At 46.6% G+C, this 22,548-nt stretch overlaps 1 protein-coding gene across 1 annotated transcript in view; it reads left to right on the forward strand.

Annotated features, from left to right (window-relative positions):
- Nucleotides 1-11,231: 11,231 nt before the first annotated feature.
- RHOQ (ras homolog family member Q) overlaps nt 11,232-22,548 on the forward strand; it is a 41,609-nt gene continuing 30,292 nt past the window's right edge. Inside the window, exons 1-3 of the mRNA XM_017862694.1 lie at nt 11,232-11,378; nt 11,782-12,164; nt 12,725-12,788. Coding sequence (XP_017718183.1) covers nt 11,232-11,378; nt 11,782-12,164; nt 12,725-12,788 — 594 coding nt within the window. The remainder of the gene's footprint in view (nt 11,379-11,781; nt 12,165-12,724; nt 12,789-22,548) is intronic.

The raw sequence follows: 22,548 nt of genomic DNA on the forward strand, positions 1-22,548 counted from the left end.
TGACGCTGGACGAAGAGTTAATGGGGGAGGCAGAACTATCGGGACAAAGTATATTTTTGTAACAAACTGCACGTTATGCACATGTACCCTAGAACTTAAAGTATAATAATAATAAAAACAAACAAACAAACAAACAAAAAACACTTTTATCACTCCAGAAAGAAACCTCATATACATTAAGCAGTTTCTCCTCATTTTCCCTTCAAACCCTACCATCCCCAGCCCATAGCAACCACCAACCTACATTCTGTCTATGAATTTACCTGTTCTGGATATTTCATGTAAATGGAAACATACAACATATAGTGTTTTGTGTCTGGCTACTTTCACTTAGCATAACGTTTTTGAGGTTCATCCACATTGTAGCAAGTATCAGCACTTCATTACTTTTTACGGCTTAATAATATTCCACTGTATCAATATACCACAATTTATCCATTCACCAATTGATAAACATTTGAGCTGTCTTCACCTTTTGGCTACTGGGAATAGTGCCACTGTGAACATGGTATGCACATGTATTTATTTGAGGACCTGTTTTCAATTCTTTTGGATATATACCTAGCTCTAGAATTGCTGGGTCTTATTGTAATTCTATAATTAACTTTTTCAAGAACCTTCGAACTGTTTTCCAGAGGTTGAACCATTTTACATTCCCACTAGCAATGAACAGGGTTCCAATTTCTTCACATCTTGACCAACACTTATTTCCCTTCCCCTACCCCTAATTATAGCCATCCTAGTGGGTGTAAAGGGGTACCTCATTGAGGTTTTTATTTACACTTACCTAATGACTAACTACTAATGATGTCGCATACCTTTTCATGTGCTTGTTGGTGATTTATATCTTGTTTGGAGAAATGTCTGTTCAAGTCTTTTGCCCCTTTAAAAAATAAATTATTTGTCATTTTATTGTTGAATGATAAGATAACTTTATACATTCTGGATGCTAGAGTCTTATGAGCTATTTGATTTTTAAGTATTTTCTCTCATTATGTATGTTGCCTTTTCACTTTCTTGATAATGTCCTTTGATGCAGAAAAGTTTTGTTAATTTTTATGAAGTCCAGTTTTGGTTTTGCTTTTGTTGTTATGCTTTTGACATCATATATAAGAAACTGTTGATCTATCCCCAGGTTTTCTCCTAAAAGTTTATGGTCTTAGCTCATATCTTTTGCTTGTCAATTCACTTTGAGTAGATGTTTGTATATGTTGAGAGGGAAGGATCCGGATTCTTTTGCATTCTTTTGCATGTGGATATCTAGTTTGTCTAATCACCATTTATTGAAGAGACTACTCTTTTCCTAAGACCACTGAATGATCGTGGCATCCTCCTGACTTTCTTTTTAATTTTTTTTTTTGGGGGGGGTATTCCACTTTGTCTTTACTGTTGGCTTATTAGAAATACCTCTTTGCTTGCTTTATTTATTTATTTATTATTTATTTATTTATTTATTTATAGTGATTGCTCTAGGTTTTACAACATGCATCTTTAATTTTTCTTAGTCTACCTTTGTTATAGTTTGAATGTATGTATCCTTCCAAAATGTATGTTGGAACTTAAACCCCAAGGTGATGGTATTAAAAGGTGGAAACTTTGGGAGGTAATGTGGAAGTGGAGAGCACTCATGGATGGGATTAGTGCCCTTATAAAAGGGCTTAAGAGAGTTTTTTGTTGTTTGTTTTAACCCCCTTTTCCCTTCTACCACATGAGGTCATAGTGTTTGTTCCTTTCCCTCTGGAGCATGCAGCAACAAAATGCCATCTTGGAAGCAGAGAGTGAGCCCCCACCAGATGCCAAATCTGCTGATTCCTTGATCTTAGGCTTCCCAGCCTCTAGAACTATGAGAAATGAATTTTTATTATTTATGAATGACCCAGCCTATGGTAGATTGCTATGACAGCAGGAAGAGACTAAGACAACCTTCAGATAATACTCTACCACTTAATGTGCAATGTAAGGATTTTATAAGAATATAGTTCTATTTCTGTTTTTCTATCCCTTTTGTTATTATTTTTATAGGTTTTATTTCTACATGTTATAAACCATGTAATATACTGCTATTAGTTTTGCTTTAGATGGTCAATTGTGGTTTTATTTTAATTATATATATATCTAATGTTATATATCTAACATATTATAGATCTAATATCATATTATATATCTAACATATTATATATCTAACATTATATACAATGTTATATCATATATATAGTATGTGTGTATATATATGCATATATACATATATATATATATATATAATAGTTTGGGTTTGTTTTATTTTTTTGAGACATGGTCTGGCTCTATCACCCCGACGAGTGCAGTGGCATCATCTCAGCTCATGCAGCCTTGACCTCCTGGGCTCAAGTGATCATTCCACCTCAGCCACCTGAGTAGCTGAGACAATAGGAGTGTGCCACCGCACCCAGCTATATTTTTGTATTTCTTGTAGAGATAGGGTTTTGCCATGTTGCCTAGGCTGGTCTTAAACTCTCAGGCTCAAGCAATATACCTGCCTCAGCCTCCAGAAGTGCTGGGATTACAGGTGTGAGCCATCATACCCAGCCAAGATCAATTATGTTTTAAAGGAATTTTTTAACAGAGAAAGAAATGTCTCATATTTACCCATATATTTACCATTTCTTGTGCTCTTCATTTCTTTGTGTAGGCCAGTGGTTTCATCTGGTACCATGTTCTTTCTGCCTTAGGAACTTTATTTCGTATTTCTTGTATTGAAGATCTTCTGGTTTAAAAAAAAAAACTTTAAGCCTTTTGTTGTCTGACAAACATTTATTTTACCTTCAATTTTAAAGAATATTTCTGGTGGATATAGAATTCTAGATTGACAGTGCTTTCTTTTCCTTTTATCACTTTAAAGACGCGATTTCATTAAGTTCTAGTTTGCATTATTTCTGAAGAGAAGTCTGCAATTATATCTGTCTTTGTTCCCTGTATAAAATGTGTCTTTTTTTCTCTCTGCTGTTAATTTTTTCCTACTTATTACCGGTCTTCAGTGATTTAATTACGAAGTGCCTCGCTTGATATGGTTTGCTTTGTTCTTATCCTACTTCGGATTTGTTGAGCTTCTTGGATCTATATGTTTATAGTTTTCATTAAATTTGGGACTTTTTGGCCTTATGTCTTCAAATCACCACCCTTAATCCCTTTCGAGGACTCTAGTTATGCGTGTACACTAAATCATTTAATATCATCTTAAGGTGATTGAGGCTCTGTGTTTCCATGTTTCTTCTGTTTCCTTTCTCTCTGCTTTAGTTTGGATAGTTTCTACTGTTATGTCTTCAGTGTCACAGATACTTCATTCCACAATGTCTAATCTACTGTTAAGCTCAGCCACTGAATTATTCATTACAGGTGTTGTATTTTTTAGCTCCACAAGTTCCATTTGGTTATTTTCTATATCTTCCAGGTTTTTCTTCACTATGTTCATGTTTTCCTTTAAATCGTTGTGTTTAATTTTTTAAGTCCTTGTCTGCTATCATTATTATCTCTGTCATTTTGGGGTTTGTTTCTATTACATGATTTGTCTCCTGATTTGGGGTTCTATTTCCCTACATATTTGCATATCTAGTATTTTTAACATTCTGAATTTAATGTTGTTAAATGTCTGTATTTTGTTGTGGCTTTAAAAATGGTAAAATTTGTTTTGGCTGGCAGTTATGGTAGTAGTGGATGAACTTCCTCTTTTTGAGGCTGCTTTCTAAACCTTATTGGAGGAAGTCTAGAGTTACCTCTACTCTTCGGCTGAGTTAGCCCTTCTACTAATGCCTTACCCTTTTGGGATTTCTATTGAATTCCCTGGACAGTCAGCAAGGTTTCTTCACATCGGCGAGTTGAAACTCAAACACTGACCAGTGAGCCCTGGGAACCAATCAGCTCACAGCTCCATGGTAGTTCTTTGGCTAGCACTGTAAAGTTTCACCGTATGCATGTGCAGCTTAGTATTCAGCAACGGATTCAAAGGGATCCCAGGAGACTTTTTTGCTGTTATATTCTGTCCTCTCCGATACTCTGCCTTGAAAAGTCTGCTCAACTATTTCCTCAACTCGGCAATGCTATGCTCTGCTTGGGTTCCCCCTCATTGTGCTACAATCTAGACAGCATTTTCAGCAGAAAGTTAGAGTGATAGTAGGGTTTGCCCCATTTGTTCCCTGCTTTCAGGAATCACAGTCCTGTGCTACATGCTGTTCAATGTTTGAAAAGAGAGGTTTCATATATTCTGTTCAATTTTAAAGTTGCTCACATTAGAAAGGTATGTCTAGTACCAGCTATTTGGGCATGGTGGAGGTGGAAATCTCTACTCTCTCTACCTGAAGCACATCAATAAAGTGATCTGCTTCTCCAGTCCCTTCTCAGGAGCCTGGGTTGCAAGCAACAGAAGCTCTTTGTGGCCGATTAAACAGAAAAGAAATCTTAAAAGGATCACAGGCAGGTCACAGGATTGTAGAAAGGCTAGAGAAGCTGCTCAAGATAGAAACAGTGTCCAACACATGACTCAGGAACTAATTTGATGAGAAAACCACTTTCAACACCATTGCTTTCACCAAACCCTAGACATCCCATGTGTACAGTTGTCACTTCTGAACCAGGAACTCAATTATACCACAACCAACATCACTGCCTGCCCTAATGTGCCACTTCCTGGGTCAGGAACTGAATTGTGTACCCACCACTAAAGCTGCAGTCTCCAGAGACAATGTGCCCTGTATTTAACTCTAGCTACACTAGCTTTTAAGTCTGACAAGGAAAGCAAGAGTCTGTAATTTCAGCTTCTATAAGGAAGGGATATTCTTTTCTTCCCACCAAGGCTCACCATGTAGAAGATTCTTCAAACTCAAAATGTGGTTCTGATGTTCAGTGGCCAAAACATCCACTATGAGGAACAACCCTATGTGAGTCTTGGGATGGTTTTTTGGCACTCTTGGTACTGAAACACAAAATAAAATCACTAATTTCATTTTTGGAGGAGGGATCTGTGATCTAGCCTCCTTTGGAGCCTATGAGAGGAGACTACTCCTGAATCATATGATTATTCCATACCACAACCTGTAAGGAAATGTCCTTTGCTATAGTTCAGCAATGGGTGGTGATGCCATCAGTAATAATGACTAGTCTCTTGAACTTAGGTTTTGGCAGAAAACAGTTAGAAATGAAAATGGCAAAACATTAATAGTGCTTGAGCCGAAGTTCTCAGAGGCTGGGCCATACTTCTGAGTTTCTGGTATGTAATGAACTAGAAAAAGAGATCTATGTACATTCTAACTGGGAATGAAAACCAGGCAAACCAATCCTACTGGGTTTATTTATCAGCCTGATCATTAGGAACCAGTGACCTTTAAGAAATTGCTGTGGTGTTTAAGTCATTAATACCTTAGCTCAGAATATTGTGCAGTATACATACACCAGAGCGCTAAGAGAAGAGGGTGCCAATGGGAGGTTTTAGTGGTAGGGAGAAAAATAGGGATAGGGATAGGTAGAGCATGTGGCAGGATGCTGTAGGGAAGGCCAATAGGCACCCTGGGGAGTGAAGAGGCTGCATTGTGAGGATTCTGGGCATTGTGGTGGGAAGAAGTGTTAAAGAATGACCATCATTTTATCTCCTTACCAGTGACTTCTAAAAAGATGGTTCAGAGAGGAAGAAGAATACAGGCCAAAATTAGGGACTCAGAGTCAGTATGGACTCCTGTATTGACAATCCACCTGAAATTTGGAACAAATCACAGATTTGATTTGGAGTCTTCTCACCTTCCTCTCCTCTTAACATTTGCCTCTCTCCTAAACTTCTTTTTTATTTTTTTTGAGACAGAGTCTTGCTCTGGCTCCCAGGCTAGCGTGCAGTGGAACCATCTCAGCCCATTGCAACCTCTGTTTCCTATTTCAAGCCTCCTGAGTAGCTGGGATTACAGGCGCCCGCCACCACACCTGGCTAATGCTTCTATTTTTAGTGGAGACGGAGTTTCACCATGTTGGCCAGACTGGTCTTGAACTCCTGACCTCAACTGATCCTCCCACCTCGGCCTCCCAAAGTGCTGGGATTACAGGTATAAGCCACCGTGCCTGGCCTCTCCTAAAATTCTTTTTTTCCAGTGTAGCCAGGGGAAGTCCTAGGAACTTTGACCCTTAAGCAACAATGTAGATGTATATTGCTGGTTGCCTTCTCAGCATGCATTCCCCCAAACTTGTCACCCACTGTACAGAAACCATAGAACCTGGGTAGGTGTGAAACCCCAGCCCCTGCGGGGGCAGGGCTGATAGGCCCAATTAGGATAGTCCCAACTTCTTGCTGCAGTGATGGTTTTAGGGATGGACAGTAGCCCAGGCCTAAGGCAACAGTCACCTGACAGTTTACTACCCACCATGATTGGTTCAGGGATGAACTAAGTTGAGCTAATCAGAAGAAGTCCAAGACTTTGTTTAATGAGTGGGTCAAGAGAAGCTCTCTTTCATTCTGGGAAACATGGTATATGGATGGTGATGCCTGGACTTGGTGCAACCATTTTGCTTCCAGGAAAGAAGGTATGCTAAGTAGAAAGTTGACCCATAGAGAAGAAGAAAAACTGAGAGATGTGCAGAAAAAAAAAGAGAGAGAGTTCTGATCAATTCATTCCTGAAGCTTGGACTACTTATGGATTTTTCCATAACAGAAGTCCATATACTTCCCTCACTGCTGAAGCTGGTTCGAGTTGAATTTTCTATGACTTGCAACCTAAAGCATCCTAGCCACAACACCAAATGATCCCTTGGAGTCCATTTTTCCATTTCCTAAGCAGACATGAGGGAACACACAAAATGATGCAAATGAATGTGTTTTAGAACATACTGTCCTCTAGAGTTCTAATCTCAGCTTGATTTAGACAGTCAGTTGCGTGGTTAGGAAACAATTGGAGATGGAAAGGCTTAAAAAACGAGGAAGAAGCCCAAAGAAGAAGTGGGAAGATAACAACAGAGGACATTAAAAAGAAAAAAAAAAAAAAAAAAAGAAAGTAGATGAAATCATAATGTAGATGCCTCAAAGGTATCGTAAAATCCTTGTTCTCTCCCGCCTCCTCTGTCATCCCCACACTGCTAACAAGCCCTGTGATTCCATCATCCGAATCTCCCTGAAACCCACTGCCTCCTCTTCATGTTTACTCCCATGCTTGGGTCAGGCTGTTGTGATCTGTCTCCTCCTAGCTCTTTCTACCTTCACCCTTATCCTTTCCAAATCCATTTTCTATGAGTCCCAGAGTGACCTTCTCAAATGACAGGTCTAAGCTTGTCATATTTTTACTCAAAAATGTTTGATACCTTGTCAATATGAAATATGGCAAACGCATGAGCTCTGAAGACAGATGATTTTGAAACCTAGCTCTGCCACTTACCAGCTGTGTGATTTGGGGCAAGCTTCTTAATCTCATCGTCTATCTGAACTATAGTTATAATATTGTAATGGGATTCCTTTGGTTACTAGTTACAGAAAACTAAGCCCTACTCACTGGGTAAAAAAAGGGGAAGATTTATTAACTCAACTGACCAACTGGAGAACAGTTGTGCAACAGGATCTCGGGGATAATGTAAATCAGTCACTCACAGATGGCCTGTTTCCTCTCTGCCCTTTTTGATGGGGGAGTAGTGGTGGTGGTGTTCTCTCTCTATCTTTGCTTCTCTCTGCACTTTAGCTACATTTCCTTGTATTGGCTACTTTGTGAATGGCTGAAACATGAACGGCCTACAGCTTCCAGCCTCACATTGCCCAGTTCAGTTAGCAAAAGAGGAGAAACTCCTGCTGTGAATCCCAAATTCAAAATTCTCAGGCAAGGCTTGGTGGCTCATGCCTATAATAATCCCAGCTTCTTGGGAGGCTGAGGTGAGAGGACTGCTTGAACCTGGAAGGTTGATGCTACAGTGAGCCAAGACTGCATCGCTGCATCCCAGCCTGGGAGACAGAGTGAGACTCTGTCTCAAAATTCAGGAAACAGTTCTAATTTCTAATTGTCCCATCTTGAATCAGGTGTCCACCTAGGGCTCAACAGGTACCAGGGTCAGGATGTATAAGAAGATGGCAGCTTCCATTTAAACCACATGATTACAGAGATTACATTATAAAAACATTTAGCAGAAGCAAATGGTGCTGTTCTGGATAGACAAACCAATAGATGCTCTCTACAAAGTTTACAAGGTGGTTTGGGAGATGAAATAAGATGTCCTATATGAATAAGCACCAAATACCCGGGACCATAAGTGAATAAAGTATACAGCAGATGCTCTAGAAATTTGTGTTTATTCCCTTCATTACATTCTTGCTCCCAGAACCACTGCTTGCCTAGACAGTGCCTTCATCTTTTGCTACATAGTCCAAGGTTCCCCTCTGAGTGGATACACCCCTATGGGCACAGGGTTTGACAAACAGAAGTCATATCTGTGACAAGAAAAAAGTGCCCTTCTTGCAATGAACACAGCTTTGAGCTGGGGCCATGCCTTTGTAGTAAGCGTGTGGACCATATTTCTTCCTCAGTGGCCCTGTTGGTCCTGGCCTTTGGCCTTTGGACAGTGGAGACTGCCCAACCCATGCCAGACCCTGCATTCTTCTCTGTCTTTCAGAAGCTCATGGACTGCCCGCATTATATGGTTCCCAATTAAATACAAACTAGTTCCCCAGCACCACTAATCATGCACTCTGTCCACCTTACACGCCTCACCATTCCCAGAAAGTTGTGTACTGTTCCTTCTTGCTTTGATGCAGGGCTCTTGGCCTTTCCCAGGCATTCTTACCTCACTCCCATTAGACTCTTAAGCCCCAGGTTAATGACATCACTTCTGCAAATCCTTGCTCAGCACACCCGGAGCTATGTACTAACTGCCTCCTCTGCACCTCCAGAAGCCTATTCTCTATTCTCTAGCACAGCATTGCTCACACTATATAGAGTGCTGGCCTGTTTGCTAATAAGTTCCTTGAATGCTTTAGCTAGAAGTGACTGTGGCTTTCCAGCTCTTTGTCCCTGCCCAGGAATAAAATCTGGCATCTAACAGACCTCAATAAATGCTTGTTAATTGAAATATGGAATGAATTAAGTAGGGGAGGAAGGAGGGAGTAGAGAAAAAAGAGTAAGAGAAGGCTAATTAGGAATTTCACTGTTCTCAGCCAGGTGCAGTGACCTGTAAGCCCAGAACTTTGGGAGGCCAAGGCAGGCAGATCACCTTGAGCTCAGGAGTTCGAGACTAGCCTGGGCAACATGGCGAAACCCCGCTCTACAAAAAAATACAAAAATTAGCCGAGCATGGTGGCGCATGCCTGTAATCCCAGTTACTTGGAGGCTGAGGCTGGAGAATCACTTGAACCAGGGAGGCAGAGGTTGCAGTGAGCCAAGATCAAGCCTTTGCACTCCAGCTTGAGCGACAGAGTGAGACCCTGTCTCAAAAAAAAAAAAAAGAAAAAAAGAAATTTCACTGTTCTCACACAGACCTGTGTCTGTTTCAACATTTGCACAAATAAAAGGATAGAAGCAAGCAGACAGCCTATGGGACATTAAGAAACAAAGTGCTTTCTGTCTCCAGTCCCTGAAATTTGAGAGCTTTTCTTTAACCTTTTTTTTTTTTTTTTTTTACCACTTGGACATTATCTTCTTTGCTCATGGGAAAATGAGGTTTCTGTTGAGGTCTGATTGGTGCTTCCAGCTAAGGCATTCATGGGCTGACAGGGGGGCATTCTGGATAGCCCCCCTCCCCATCCCACATACACACCAAGTGGGATCAGCCCCAGAGCTCTAAGTATTCCTGGCAGTCAGTTTAGGCATCTCTGTGGGCCAAAAGAATGAGGTCACTGTCACCAATGAAGTCACCACTGCATGATTCATCGGACATCAGTTCCCCACTTGGAGTGCTATGACATTCCCAGAGCTTCTCCTACTCTTAGTTCACATTTATAGATGAGAAAACGGAGGCCCAGAGAAAGGAAGTGACATGCTCAAGGTAACACTGCTAACCAGGGTCAGAGCTGGGACCAAACTCACCTCTCCTGGCTGAGTGCTCTCCTTCTCAAGCTCCTGGATAGACCCTCCTTTCGGAATACGAGTCCCTGCAAATGCTGCCTGAACAAATGGTCCTGCAAGCGAAGAACGGGGTAGGCCCTGCTCTCTTTACCTCTAAGAACAAGTGGCAGAGGCCTGTCTTGAACCAGGAACTGACCTGAAGGCACTGTTCTGCCTTCCTCAACCTGTTATTCAGTCCATACAAAATATCTTCCAAGTTCATTGCATCGAAAGCAGCTAGCAATGCGCATTCCTACTCGCAGACACACAGGGCCAAAGGGTGGGGCCTGGGGAGAGGCTCAGTGAGAATCTGCAAGGAACTTTCCGTTATTTCCGTAGCCTTCCTGGGAGAGTGGAAATCAGATTCGGAGTTTGAGAGTTCAGGCCTCCTGAAAAGTGAGGAATGGGAATACAACAGTGAGAATCTCCCCAAGTGTGCTCCGAGTCCTTGAGTACTGGGAGCAGCTGGAAGCCTTTGGGACAACCGCTTCACCTTTCTAGGTCTCAGTTTTCTTCCCTGCAACCTAAGGGTGATGGTCCAGTTGACCTCCGCGCTGCCTCTCAACGCTGCATTTTTCTAACGCCGTGAATCGATGAAAGGAAGAGATTATCCCTGGTCAGCAAGTTAAGGGGTGGGGTGCGGTGTCAGCGTGGAGTGCACCCCCGCCCCAGTGCCCCATGTTCAATGCCACACTCTTGGCCAGTGAACAGGACCTGGCCAGACGGGTGTGTTCAAGCGTCGCCAGGCAGAGGGGCAGGGGTTGCCGCCTCGAGCACAGGCCAAGTTTCAGAGCACTAGAGTGTATCAGTTATCCGGGATTACAACGGAATACCTGAGGGACACTGGGGACCGAAAGGGGACCTCGGAGAATGTGGCCTCCAGGGGGAGCCCAGGTACATTTGCCAGGTCCAGAGCCGACGGGGTATCCCTTTTCTTGCTGGTGTGTGTGGGGGGGCGTGCTTCAGTGGTTCAATACGCTGTATCTCCCTTAGTCACCGGTTTCATAGTAAATGATTCAAGCTCGTGCTACGGAAGGCGTGCGGTGGGGTGGTGGTGGTGGTGGTGGGGAACCACGCAATAAGCCAGGGTCTCTGCTTTCCAGCTCAAGGACCCCCACCACCCCACGCGCCTTAAATTTTTTTTTTAACCCTTTTGGTCTCTCTTCCTTGATTTCTAGTTTCGTTGTGCACTTAGAGGCCGAGAGGATGGCTCTGGCCTGCCGGGTGGAGGTGAAATATACATGTATAATTTGGCATGACTATTGCGTCATCGTGGAAGTGGTCCTGGTTCCCCGAGAGGCCTCCACATATTCTCCCAGCATCGGGGCCTTTGGACGCTTCCAGGCGCTGCGGGCACTTGCGCGAGGAGCCCTCGGCTTCCCAGCGCGGCTCCCCTACTCCCCTCCTCCCCTCCGCGGTCCACGGCTCCTCCTCCTCCTGCGCGCCCCTCCGCGCGGCCCTCGCGGGGAGTGAGGCTCGGGTGCGCCGGCTGGGCCGCGCGGCGGTGGCGGGCGGGCGCGGGCGAGGGTCCCGCGTTCCCGGAGGCGCCTGGCCCAGCCCCCTCCTCCCGGCGGGCCGCGGAGCCGGGCCGCCGCGGGGGCGGAGAGATTTTGCCTCCTGCCCCTCCCCTCCGCCACCGTCCCCAAAGTTGCCGTTTCTCCCGGGGCGGCCGGTCTTATTGATCCGGCGGAATTCCCCCTCCTGGGGAGACCGGGCCGGGAGGATGGCGCGGGCGGGGTGTTGAGTGGCGGGGCAGCGGCGGGCGCGCGACAGGGCCGGGGCCGGGGATCCGGCCGGGGCCGACCGCGGCGGCGCAGCGCCCCGGGCCCTGGCCGGCCCCCTCCCCTCCGGCGGGGAGCCGCTGCATTGGGCCGGGGGGGCCTGCCCTGCGGCGCGGAGCGGCGGCGACGGGCGGCGGAACCCCCCCAGGCGGGCTGGGGCTGAGCCGGGGCCGGGGCGGGCTCCGGGGGCATCGCCCGGAGGCCGCCGGCCGCCAGCCATGGCTCACGGGCCCGGCGCGCCTGATGCTTCAAGTTGCGTGGTGGTCGGCGACGGGGCGGTGGCAAGATCGTGCCTACTCATTGAGCTATGCCACGACGGCCTTCCGGAGGAGTACGTGCCCACCGTCTTCGACCCACATACGCAGGAAGCACTCGGAATTGCTGACTAGGGGCCGCCCCCGCCGGGAACTTTGGAGCAACTTTGGCCGGAGGGCCCCCTCGCCGCCTCCCGCGAGCGCGCTCCTTCTCCCCTCCCCGGCCGCACGCCAGGCGGCCGGCCCCACCCCGAAGCTTCGCTCCTGGCAACCCCTCGCCCGCTGATCCACCCCCTCTCCCACTCGCCCCCCAAGCGGCCCCTGCTCCCCGCACTTCCTGCCCCTCGGCGCCCCGGGCCGTCCTCCTTGACCTTCCCACATCCCCTTTCTTACTGCCCCAAGGCCCCAGGGGAAACATTCGAGGGGACCGGGCGAGACGTGTCTACGGGACTTGGGAGAAGGGGTGGACGGCTGGGGACCACATCACACCCCGGCCCCTTGCCGGTTCACAGTGAGCCGGGCGCACGGAAAAAGGGGATGACATCTCGCGGGGAGCGCCCCCATGCCTCTAGCTGGGTTGGGAGAGGAGGGTCCGGGTGGGGAGCGAAATTGCCCCAGAGCCCAGGTCATTGTGAGCTTCTCTCCCCGCCCCCACTTCTGTCCTTGCAGTCAGCGTCACCGTGGGGGGCAAGCAGTACCTCCTAGGACTCTATGACACGGCCGGACAGGTGAGTGTCTTGGCCTCTGGCCGACGCCCCCATCCTGTTCCCCAGTTCTTTGTGGCTGCGAAGGGCCTTTGGAAACCGAGGTGTCTAGGTGGGAGGGTGTGTCTGCGAGGGGCTCCCCCTGGATTAGGTCTTTATTTCTTGTATCAAGTCAGCAAATTAGGAAAACAAACAAAACAAACAGACCCGGATCAGCCCACCCATGTGAGCCCCTGGGCTGTGAAAGTTTTTGCCTGTGTGGGTCGTTCTGTGTGGCGCCTGGTGTGTGGGTCCCAACTCCTGTTGCAAAGTGGCAGCAGCCAATCATGAAGCGCCCTTATTTTTAGTTGCAGATGACCAGGTCTCCCCCCCCACAGCCTCTGTCTGGTCCCTCATTGGTGAGTGGTCTGCCTGCCCAAGGAGCCTGATTGGTGGGAAATGGCATCATCTAATATGATGGGAAGGCATTTGGTCCTGGTTATGTTTATTACAACATCATTGCACTCTGGGACTCCAGTCCCTGAAAACGTAATTTGTGGTGTTACCGAAGGACCACAGGGAAAAAAGAAAAGAAACAACAGCCATCTAGCCACTCCCTGGGGCGGGGACGAAGGGATAGAGTTCGGTGTGAATCTTGGAGGAGGAGAGGTTCCCCCCGGCCCTACTTCAGAAGGACCAGGTGACTTTGTCTGGGTTTTCTTTGGGAGAGATTAATTGTGCAGAAAGAAGATGCACACTTTGCCCTGCAGCCTCTGGCCAGTGTTTGCAAATCAGAGGTGGCCAGGCTGTGCTTCTAAAGGACTAAGGTCTTCTCTCTGTCTCCCTGTCCCAGCTTCAGCCTCTTCTCAAACCCACTTTTGCTCTGGGGCTAAGCTGATTGTGTGTGATGAATTTTGTAGAATCCAGCACTATCATTAGAGTTGAAGACTGGCAGAAGTTTCCACATGTCATACAGACTTACGTCCTTGAGAACGTAGGAGCAGCTGAAAGTCTTAGAGAATGTCTTTGGGGGAAGTCCAGTAGTAGAATTTCCTTATCTGCCAAATGGGGTTAAAAAAAATAAGATGATCCCCTTGTGCAGCTATTGTATGGCAAATGTTTAGCATTGAACCTGGCACACACTGTGTGCTCAATAGTGCTGTTCTTTGAAGCTTGTCTAGATTTGGATTTCAGAACTGTGATTAGAGTTTGGGTTAGATTCTGAAACATGCCTTGTTGAGGGGAGTGCCTTGATGTGACCTCTCATTTCTAAACTATTAGAGGAAGGTCTGAAGATAGAGAACTGCTGGCAGTTCAAGGTGCCTGAGGCCACCCCCTTTCACCAAAATGGCCCAGGTTAGTACAGCCAGTTCTCAGCTCTCCCGGGCCCCCTTTGGTTGCCTGCCCTAAAGTCGTTATTCCTTCTACCTTCATTGAAGGATGTGGAGGGCAAGGGGCAGAGCTTGCTCAATCAACTAAGACTGACTTTTAAGTCGTGTTATTGATAAATAAGAGGTTGACCTTATTGGTTGAAAAGAGGAAGGTTTTTAAAAAAATCGCCTCTAATTTGAACTTCTCACTACCTTCCTTTCTCTTATCTCCTTTACTTGTGACCATGATAATTTTTGACCGCACTCCCTGTTCAACAGGATGTGTGTAGTCAGAGCTGTTCTAAGCACTTTTAACGCTACTAGTATTTCCTGGGTTTTTTCCTACACAATGGGCCAGGGGCAGCCACATGCAAATATTACGTTATTTAGTCTATAAAACAACCCCATGAGATAGGTGGTATTCCATTTTGGCGGTGAGGAGACAGGCTCAGAGAAGCTAGGTTGCTTGCCTGAGGTCACACAGCTACTGAGGGGTGTTGCTAGGATTGGGAAGGGGTCTGAATCTGCTCCAATTTGAAGTAGTTATACACACAGGACACCATGGGAATGCTGAGATGCCACAGGGTTGATTGGGTTGTTTGCGCATCCATAGATGTGGTACCTGTAGTCTTCACAGCCATTCTCTGAGTGGGTGATGGATGGCACCTCTACAGAGGAGAAAACTTAGATCCAGAGTCACTTGAAGTTGACCCCACTTACAAAACCAGGGCTTTCCATATATTGCCATAATTACTCTTTCCAGTGGAGGATCATAAGATATAGACCAAACAGGATGAACATATTAGTAAGGCTCAAATACTACTGTTTTCACCCAGTGGTGGGACACCTACTCTGTTGGCCAAGATGTGTGTTAGGCCCCATTGGTGTTTCTCCCAGTGTCTAGACTTTTGTTTTTGCATCAAAGCTAGTAATATTTCATCTCCCAGCATTGGAGGGTTTATTACTAATAAGCAACTTAGCAATGATGAGACCACATGGCAAGTGCCTGCTGTGTACCTGGTACTATGTCCAGGTACTTTTGCACCTGATGAGTTCAAAGGAATGAATTTAAAAGGGGATCTACCACGGCTCATATCAGCATAGGGAGAAATGTCTGTCTCAGGTCTCTGTTCACGTGTTAGGTAGGAGATTTCTACATTGTACTTGGTCATTAAGACCTCAGGCTTCTAGGAATGTGTATCAGATTCATCTTACAATAATAATAAAAAATAAACATGTAAATAAAAAATAAAAAACATTAAGGATTTGTATATATATGTATCCATATACATATATATGTATCCATATACATATATATATACACACACACACACACACAAATCCTTAAGCCTAGTGGGCAGCAGAAAAAGGTCCATGGGCTTTGGAACAAAACAGGCTTGGGCTCAGATCTCCACCTTAGCTAGTCATGCGGTTCTAGCTAAATTATTTACCTTTGTGATCTAGTAAAAACATGGATAATTAGAATCTACATTGCAAGGTTATAGGCTGGCTTTAACTGTTTAACATATTTAAAAGCAACTGATACTTTGTGCATAGTGGGTGAGTGACAAATAGTACAGGAAATTATTGTATTCTACTATGGCAGTTTTGTGGGGTAAATGTTCACAGAGTGGAAGAGAACAGTGTATTGTGCCTGGAGTTGATAGAAATTCCACTAGAATGCCAGATCCTAGAACCTTTTCAACAGAGGTGTGGAGCAGCTTTGCACGTTATCACTCCCATAGTCCCCATTATGGGATCCATGGTTCCAAGCCCAGTGCTCCCTGCCATAGATGCCCTGTTGTATCAGATGGTTTTCTGTCTTAAGCAGAGCCCGTATCCCCATTGATGGAAGAGAAATAGCTTAGAGTTCTGTGCAGAATTTGACAAACAAGTAGGGTATATAGCCTTCAGCTGGTTCTACTTTCAGAGAGTTAAGATGGAATGAGGCAGCTCATGGCACTACAGGTCAGTTGCCTTCTCTCCAAAATGTTCACTCATGCATGTGGGCACTCATTGTATTTGAATAACAGCAACAGTACCTCCCTCAGTTTGGAACCTCTAGTCCACTTGCTCACTCATGGTCCCTGCCTTAACCCCAGTCAAGTTCAAATCGAGCATCATTTGCCCGATTGACATATTAGGGAATCTACCAATCAAAGGGTGATTGTTGTAGATGACCTTTGGCCTTTTAGAGCAGGCTGCTTTCCACTTGACCTCTGCTGCTATTAGCAGACAGAGAGAATGGAAGAGAGAGTGTATTGGACTTCAGTGCCCATCATGTGCTCTGCCTGGGGACATCCCAGCACACTCAGAGCATCACTGCCAAAGGGCAGGTTTCCTTTCTGTTGGCCAAGCCCATGGGTGGTCTAGGAGCAGCTGTGACATTTTGACTGCCAAGCATTTTGGAGTGGAAGTTGACCGAGGCATCTTCCTTCTCACTGGGGGCCTTGCGTGTGTGTTGGGGGTGAGGTGTTGGCTTCCTGCCTGGACCTCTGTGGAGCTTCTCCTTTCTTGCCCAGCCTTCAGGACTTCGGTGTAGGCTCTGCAGCAACCCCAGTGTCTGCTCAGGGAGGGACTGGAGAGATGGGATTTTCCTTCCTGCCACTGCACTGTTTGGAGCGATGGGAAGTGGAAAGAGCTCTCCCTCTCTGTCCAGACAGGCCAGTGGGGAGCTGCCTGGCAAGCTGCTCTCTAGCTGTGGGCTCCAGGCTGATCTCTTAATCCTTGGCAGGAAGTCAGAACTTGATACTCAGGAGAGGGAAGGACTGAAGCCCAGTTTATACAGGTCCCAGAATATCCACACCCAGGAGGATGTGTGTTGAGGGTGAGTTTGGGATCCCTAGAGTTCCAGATTTAGCCACTGTCTCAGTGTGTGGAAGTCCATTTGTGTGCTTTGGGATGTATTGTTTCTATGTCTGTTAACTTCAACACACAAGTTCAGGGATGTGTCCATGACAGCTATAAATATCTTTTACTCTGTGTCCCCTGGTGTTGCTTTTTCAATGACAAGTGAGATTTGTTTTCACTTGACATGACCCAGCAGCTGTGACTGCCCTGCATGCCCTCTGGGTGCCCACAAGGCACTTCCCCTACAGAAGGGAATCTCCACCGGAGGCAGGCTTGGCATGCCCCACCTTCTGCATTTCAGCAGAAGGGCCTGGCATGATGAGAAAGGGGAAGGAGAAACGGCCATGGGATCACCACTCACCAGGCTCCTCCTACCTCCAGGCAGGGCATCCTCACAACACCCTTCAAGGTAGACTTCTGCCAGGTGAGGAAACTGGGAACAAGTGGGCTTATGGGAAGCAGATAGAGATGTGATTAGGAAAAAGGTTTTCCTACTTTGGAGAAGGCCTGCAGGGAACATTAGTAGGGTTTAGGAAATGCCACTCACAACACCAGACTCTGGGTAGCCTCGTGTTCCGTCCTTGCTCAGCCCGGTGAGCAGAGCCTGGGTGGAATCCCAGCGTTCCTTCCAGGCATTAGCTGCAACAGGTGAGATGCTGGCGCTGAGCATCCTGGTTTCCCTTAGTAACCTACTGTAGATTTGTCATCTGTGCATTTTGCTAACCTTTTTAGAAGCTATTTATATCTCCAGCCTGCACCGCATCACATGGGAATGCTGTTTCCTCCTCTGCGTTGGGAAGGTGGATAGCCTTTGTTGACTCCAAAACCTTTGCCATTTCTGAATGCCCTGTGTTCCCCTCCTTGGGACTCTGATGTGGGTTTGGGTTATGCCAGCTTAGACTGTGGGCTGGCAGGCAAGGACCTTAGGGTGGGGGCAGTCCCCACCAGCTCTGGTTGGTCTCTGATTATGCCTCATAATCGGGCACATAATCTGTGCCCTATCCCCGTCCTGGACCTTTGATCTGTTTGGCTTCTCCACTTCCATCATGATTCTCCTGAGGTTTGGTGACATTCCCACGCTTTGAACGAAAGCTTCCCCGCAGGTATCTCAGGCATGAGTGTTACAGGTGTGCTGAGATGCCAAGCTCTCATCTTTGAGGGGCCGGGGGAGTGACAGCCTAAGGGGGTTGAGCATGTATTGTCAGTTGCTGTGGGTGCTGTGATGTGAAAAAGGTGGGAAGCATTGCTTTAAGCCCCTCAGGGTCAGAGACCTCATGGAGAATTGGGCTTTTGCGATTTTGTTGTGGAATTTGGGGTTTCAAGAGATGAGATCTAATGGTATGAAAACAAAGCAGCTCTCCCGAGATGAGATCTAATGGTATGAAAACAAAGCAGCTCTCCATGGGGGTGTCGGTTTCCAGAAAGGGCACACGTATTGGCAGCTGTGGGTGCTACAGAGGCCTCAGACACAACAGCAATGCTTCAGGAGGAGAGGGATGCAGTTACAAAGAAACAAGACAGAAGACCATGTGTGGCTCTTAAAAATTAAAATTCCTGACTCTCAGCTGAATTTCCTTTCTCTCTGACAGACTTGGCTTTGCCCTAATTTGGCACACTTGGGTCAGAGAGCAGCTTTCCTTGCCCTCAGCAATTTGCCATTCCTCTTTTAGTTTCTGACCACAGCTGCTTTGCATGTACGGAGGCCGGGCCGTCTGAGCTCTCAGGGGTCCCCCGGCTCCCTGGGTAGAACCCTCTCCAGCCTGCTGCCTCCCGGGACCTCTTGGATGCGTTCTTGCTCTCTTCAAGGGCAGTGTCTTTCTCTACCATGTTGCAGTGCTCAGCCCGGTGCCTGGTACCTTGTAGGCATGCAACAAATATGTCTTAAAATAAGGCGATTCTTGGCCAGGCAGGGTGGCATGTTCTTGTCTGTAATCTCAGTACTTTGGGAGGCCAAGGCGGGAGGATCATTTGAGGTCAGGAGTTCAAGACCAGCCTGGACAACACAGCAAGACCCCCACCTCTACTAAATTTTTTTTTTTTTTAATTAACCAGATGTGGTGGTGCTTGCCTCTGTAGTCCCAGCTACTCAGAAGGCTGAGGTGGGGGGATCACTTGAGTGCGGGAATTCAAAGCTGCAGTGAGCTACAATACACAGCTCCATTGCACTCCAGCCTAGGCAACAGAGCGAGACTATGCTTATTAAAAAAAAAAAAAAAAAAAAAAGAATTGATTCTCATTTGACTGTCAGCTTGTTTCTGCTGAAAGGTTAACCAAGGACTAAAGTCATACCTGCTAAATAATAGCATCAGCACAACCCCTTTCCTAGGAAAGCTTTGCTAATACAGTAGAAGTCTCCAAGGTTCAAAGGAGAAACAGGCACGTAGGTATGGGACAGGCCACCAGTTTTGTCTTTCCACAGACCCAGGGGCCTTAGTGATCACCAGTAGGGCTGTCTGTCCCCCAGCACTTTCTCAGACTACAGCCTTTGCATATTTCCTGAGACCTCTTGCTCCCAGATCCCCTGAGGAGGAGACAGGTTGGCAGTGGAAAGAGTATGGGTTTTGGAGCCTCCAGATGAACTTCGAATCCTAGCTCTACCTCTTTGTAGCTGTGAGACCGTTGGCCATCCGGCTCACTTGTGAGCCTCTCTTCCTTCTGTATGAAGTGACGAGATTTCTACCCTGCAGCATAGCTGTAAGGATTAGAAACGATGTATGTAGTTACCCCATAGGGCTTGGTGCTGCGAGTGCGGGCCCAGCTAGCTTTGGGGGCTCCACACTGGCCCAGTTCGGTTGGTGTTGATTCAATGCCTGGTGTGTGCTCCCACCTTCCATGGGAGAAGGTGGGGGATCGGGCCACAGAAAGGTCCACTACACAGCTGGGCAAGTTCATCGTGTGAAATTGAGTGCTGCAGGCTCCCACACAGGAAGAGGTGACGGGGAGGAGCTTTTTGGAAGATCTAGGCTTACAGGAAGAGGTGGAGGCCAGTAGAGTACTGGTTGCCAGTGTGGACCCCCACATTGGACTGCCAGGGCCCAACTTCAGCTCTGCCGCTTCCCAGCAAGGGGCTTAACCTTCGGAAACCTGTTTCCTTATCTGTAAAATGGAGATTATAATAGTACCTCCTCCGTGTGGGATTGTTAGATATGTTGGAGCTTCCCAGCTCCCAGATAAGGGATTTCCTCAGCCCTCAGGGCAGCTGGGTAGGGCCTGGGACAAGCCAGGGCTCAGGTTGTCCTACCGTGAGCAGTCTCACCTCAGGCATGCAGCAGTGGCTCTCCTGCCCCACCCCATGTGTGCTGAACACATCATCTCATTTTCTCTGTGTGCCATGAAGTGAAGTTTTGGGAAACATTGACCTAAATGAGTTCCAGCAGGCAGAGGGGTGTGGAGAGCTCATATTCTGAGTGGGAAGAGCAGTGCAGGGAGGAACAGCAGAGGGGGTGACCCTAACACGTCTTTTTGTGGACCCCAGATCCCTGCTATCAGTGTCAGCATGTGGAGCAGGGTTGATAACTAAATGATGGCTTTTCACCTGGTGACTGACAACTTGGTAATTAAAGATATATTAATCTGGTGCTGCGTTGCTTGTTGATTTTAATAGAAAGAAAAGAAAGTGGGGGAAGGGGTCTTTATTGCTGTCACTGTTCCTTTTTGAGTGAATGGTGGGAGCACTGAAGCAGCTGCCTCTCCAGATCCCTAGATTTTCCTGCTCTACCCAGGCTCAGGGGAGACTGAATGGCTTAAAAGTGGCAGACTCATCATCAAATGACATTTTTACAGCACATAAAGCATGTTGCACCTGGTACCACCTCGAGTTCCCTCACCCTGCTTTGTGAGTAAAGGAAGCCAGTGGTGGCTGTCTCATTTTGCAGGTTTGGGGAGGTTAAATGACTCGCTCCAGGCCACACAGTTGGTAAAAGGCAAAGCCAAGATCACCAAGCAGGCTGTCAGACTTTAAGCCCTGGGTTCTTGATGTTAAGTTACTCTCCCTAATCATCTGGCCCACGTTAAAGGCCTCTTTTTTATCACACGCACTCTGTTGTTCAGCGTTTCGTGTAAAAGGTACATTCCAAGCATATCGCTTTTCTAGATAGAAGAGTTGGTGGAACATTGTGTATAGATGGAACACGTAAGGATTGCTGCTAAAACGGCTCCTACAAAAACTTCTGCCCCATGTGACGTTAACGGGTGTTTTGTCAATGTGTCCCTAAACCACCATGCTTCCTCAAAAAGGAGCAGGTCTGAGGTGGTGTCAATGGCCCCATTGCTGATGCATGTGTGCAAGAAGCTCATGCCATTTGCCTAAAACTGTGGCCCCTTCCCAGAAGAGAGGAACAGCGGAATGCTGTCTGGGGGGCTGTCAGACAGGCCAGCTTTAGCCTGCAAAGGACAGGTGTCGTTTCTGTCCCATGGGGGCTACCTCAGGCCTTTCTTTTCTCCCTTCAAGGATTTCATTATTCAGGGGAAGCCTACCTCTTCAAATCTGTTTGTCCCTCTTTTATCTGAATAGTCTCTGAATATGGCACAAAACTTCCTCTGCCACCTGCTGCTCATATTGTTTGCCCTCTTGGGCCATCCCCATTGCCAACACCTCTGCATGGGCTCCCAAATCCTGCCCGGCTGTTTCCTGTGGTGGTTGGCAAGCCTAAAAGAGAACATTCATCCAGTCAGTCAACATACATTTACTAAGCACCAGATCTGGGCCAGGGGCAGGTGTTAGAAGATCTATCAGGCACAGGCCCAGCCCCCAGAGGCACAGTGCTTTGAAGGGTAGGTCAACCATGAGTGGTGGGAGGGCAGTGGGGCCTATTTATTGGGGGCACAGAGGAGCAAGGTTTATCCTTCCAAGGAGGTGAAATACTAGTAAGAGTTAAGTTGAGTAAGGTTGTTTCCACGGAAGTTGTTTTTTAGCTGGAGAAAGTGATCAGTTTGGATTCTTACGTGTACTAGATGCTCAGCAAGGCTTTGAATGGTGGCACTGGTTCTCAAAGTGTGATCCTCAAACCAACATGGATTTCCTGGGAACTTGTTAGACATCCAAATTCTTAGGCTTTACCCCAAACCCTCTGACTGAAAAACTCTAAGAAATCTCTTTTATAAAAGCCCTTCAGGTGATTCTTATGCAGGCTAAAATGTCAGAGCCACTGAATTAATGACTGTACGCTTCTGTACCTGCTCTTTGCAACCCACCTCCACCCCCTGCCCCCTGCCCCCTGCCCTCCGTAGCACATCCACCCCTGTCTTACATACACACTGTCCCTGGAGTGCAGGGAACGTGAGTTATTTTATTCTTTTTTTTATTTTTTCAATTTTTAAAAAAATGTTGTGGGTGTATAGTAGGTGTACACATTTGTGGGCCACGTGAGATGTTTTGATACCGGCATGCAATGTGAAATCAGCACCTCATGCAGAATGGGGGATCCATCCCCTCAAGCAGTTATCCTTTGTGCTACAAACAATCCAATTACACTCTTTGAGTTATTTTTAAATGTACAATTGCGTTATTATTGACTATAGTCACCCTGTTGTGCCATCAAATAGTGTCATGTTTTTTTCTAACTTTTTTTTTTTTTTTTTTTTTT

This window comes from Rhinopithecus bieti, unplaced genomic scaffold (assembly GCF_001698545.2).
Source record: "Rhinopithecus bieti isolate Rb0 unplaced genomic scaffold, ASM169854v2 scaffold_61117, whole genome shotgun sequence".
Classification (NCBI taxonomy): domain Eukaryota; kingdom Metazoa; phylum Chordata; class Mammalia; order Primates; family Cercopithecidae; genus Rhinopithecus; species Rhinopithecus bieti.